The 1,559-nt window shown below is 34.6% G+C and overlaps 1 protein-coding gene across 1 annotated transcript in view; it reads right to left on the bottom strand.

Annotated features, from left to right (window-relative positions):
- Nucleotides 1-362: 362 nt before the first annotated feature.
- The window catches only part of LOC111789828 (delta(14)-sterol reductase-like), a 4,309-nt gene continuing 3,112 nt past the window's right edge, over nucleotides 363-1,559 (bottom strand). Inside the window, exons 10-13 of the mRNA XM_023670530.1 lie at nucleotides 1,254-1,330; nucleotides 1,042-1,161; nucleotides 777-851; nucleotides 363-694 (exon numbers count right to left, since the gene is read on the bottom strand). Of these exons, the coding sequence (XP_023526298.1) occupies nucleotides 541-694; nucleotides 777-851; nucleotides 1,042-1,161; nucleotides 1,254-1,330 (426 nt within the window). The 3' untranslated portion in view covers nucleotides 363-540. The remainder of the gene's footprint in view (nucleotides 695-776; nucleotides 852-1,041; nucleotides 1,162-1,253; nucleotides 1,331-1,559) is intronic.

Genomic DNA, 1,559 nt, shown 5'->3' with positions numbered 1-1,559 from the left:
ACAAATATATCTAAAACTGAGTATTTAAAAAATTTAGAAATCAAAATAATCTATTTAAAAATGTAAGTTTAAGAATCAATCTGCATAAAAACTCAACCAGTAAAATTGAGGACTAATCATGCTATTATAAACGAATAGCGTTCATAGAATTTTAAACATTTTACTTCTAATCGAAAATATATATCTTAACTAGTTGAATTGAGCTTAGATGAATCAAATTAAAATGTATATCGAGATTCCAATGAATACTTTTCTAACTTGTATGGCCATGGGGACTCAAAGACAAGGTCGTGTTTGGTGCGAGCTACTCGGTTTTATTAATTCTAGAAAATAAAGTGCAGGTTGATCAAGTTGAGACAAAATGAGCAGACAGAAACAACTAAACATAAACCTTATAAAATGCAGAGAATCCATGAACATGGAAAACATATGAAAGTTGTGTCCTGAAGAAGAATAGAAGACAGCGTACCAGATAAGACGAAGACGAACATCTCGGCGACAAGAACGTTCACATTGTGCACAGGTAACGGTCTGTTGATGCTAATAAACATAAGGCAATATTCTCCAAGGGACGAGTTTGGTGTACTCCGCCCAAATGTCTTTATATTTCTCGGCACAACGAGCTTCGTCTCGTCTCTCTCTCCATATTAGCAGAATGAGAAGATACATGGGATAAAAGTATGGAATTGGGGAGCTGCAAAAATGAAGGGAGATATCTGTTCATGGGTTTGGTGTTAGTTTTCTTTGGCGACAAAGACAGAGGACCAAAAAATTACCTAATCCCACAAGGTAAGCTGAAAGAAAGTGCAAGCAACAAGTCTCCAAGGTAATTACAGTGCCGAGCAATTCCCCTATTCAAGAACAAGTATTAGAAAATCTCCATGTCCGAGGAAACAATGTCCAAACAATACCCCATAATTTGCCAAGTTTAAGATCTCAATGAGGCTCGGGTTTGAATATTGAAAAACTTTGGAGTCTCGGTAACAATCCCGTTTCTCGTTTTCTATGGTAACGAGTAAACTGAACAGATGAAAATCTTACCAATAACCAGAAGCAAGCAACTTTCCTCCAACAACTTTCGGAGGCTTACCCCATATAAGCGCTTTGCTGTTCTTTTTAAACATGTGTTTTTGCTTGTTAGATCCTCTAAACACAAGATATCTGTCCAAAATTGTACACAAAAAGCTCACATTTACCAAACCTTTGAGAGGAGAAGAGAAAGTGTCAATTTTAAGTCACGTTGTGGTAGCTACCCAATTAAGAAAACTAAGCAGTTAGCTATGGTAGCAGCCGTTGTTAACTCTGCCCTGTTTGTCAAAAGCCACCAACCCTATAACAAAAGCAAACACAGACAATCTTTTACAGAAGCCATGCCTTTCAAAATTTAAGTACTTGGATTTTGCAGGCATGCATTCACAAAATTAAACCACTATGCCTACAATATGCACATAGTTTAGCATGCATATAGAAAAGTATAAACAAACTATAAAAAAAAAAAAAAAAAAAAAAAAAAAAAAAAAAAAAAAAAAAAAAAAAAAAAAAAAAAAAAAAAAAAAAAA

This window comes from Cucurbita pepo, chromosome LG03, assembly GCF_002806865.2.
Source record: "Cucurbita pepo subsp. pepo cultivar mu-cu-16 chromosome LG03, ASM280686v2, whole genome shotgun sequence".
NCBI lineage: Eukaryota > Viridiplantae > Streptophyta > Magnoliopsida > Cucurbitales > Cucurbitaceae > Cucurbita > Cucurbita pepo.
This window is presented reverse-complemented; position numbering and strand designations above follow the sequence as displayed.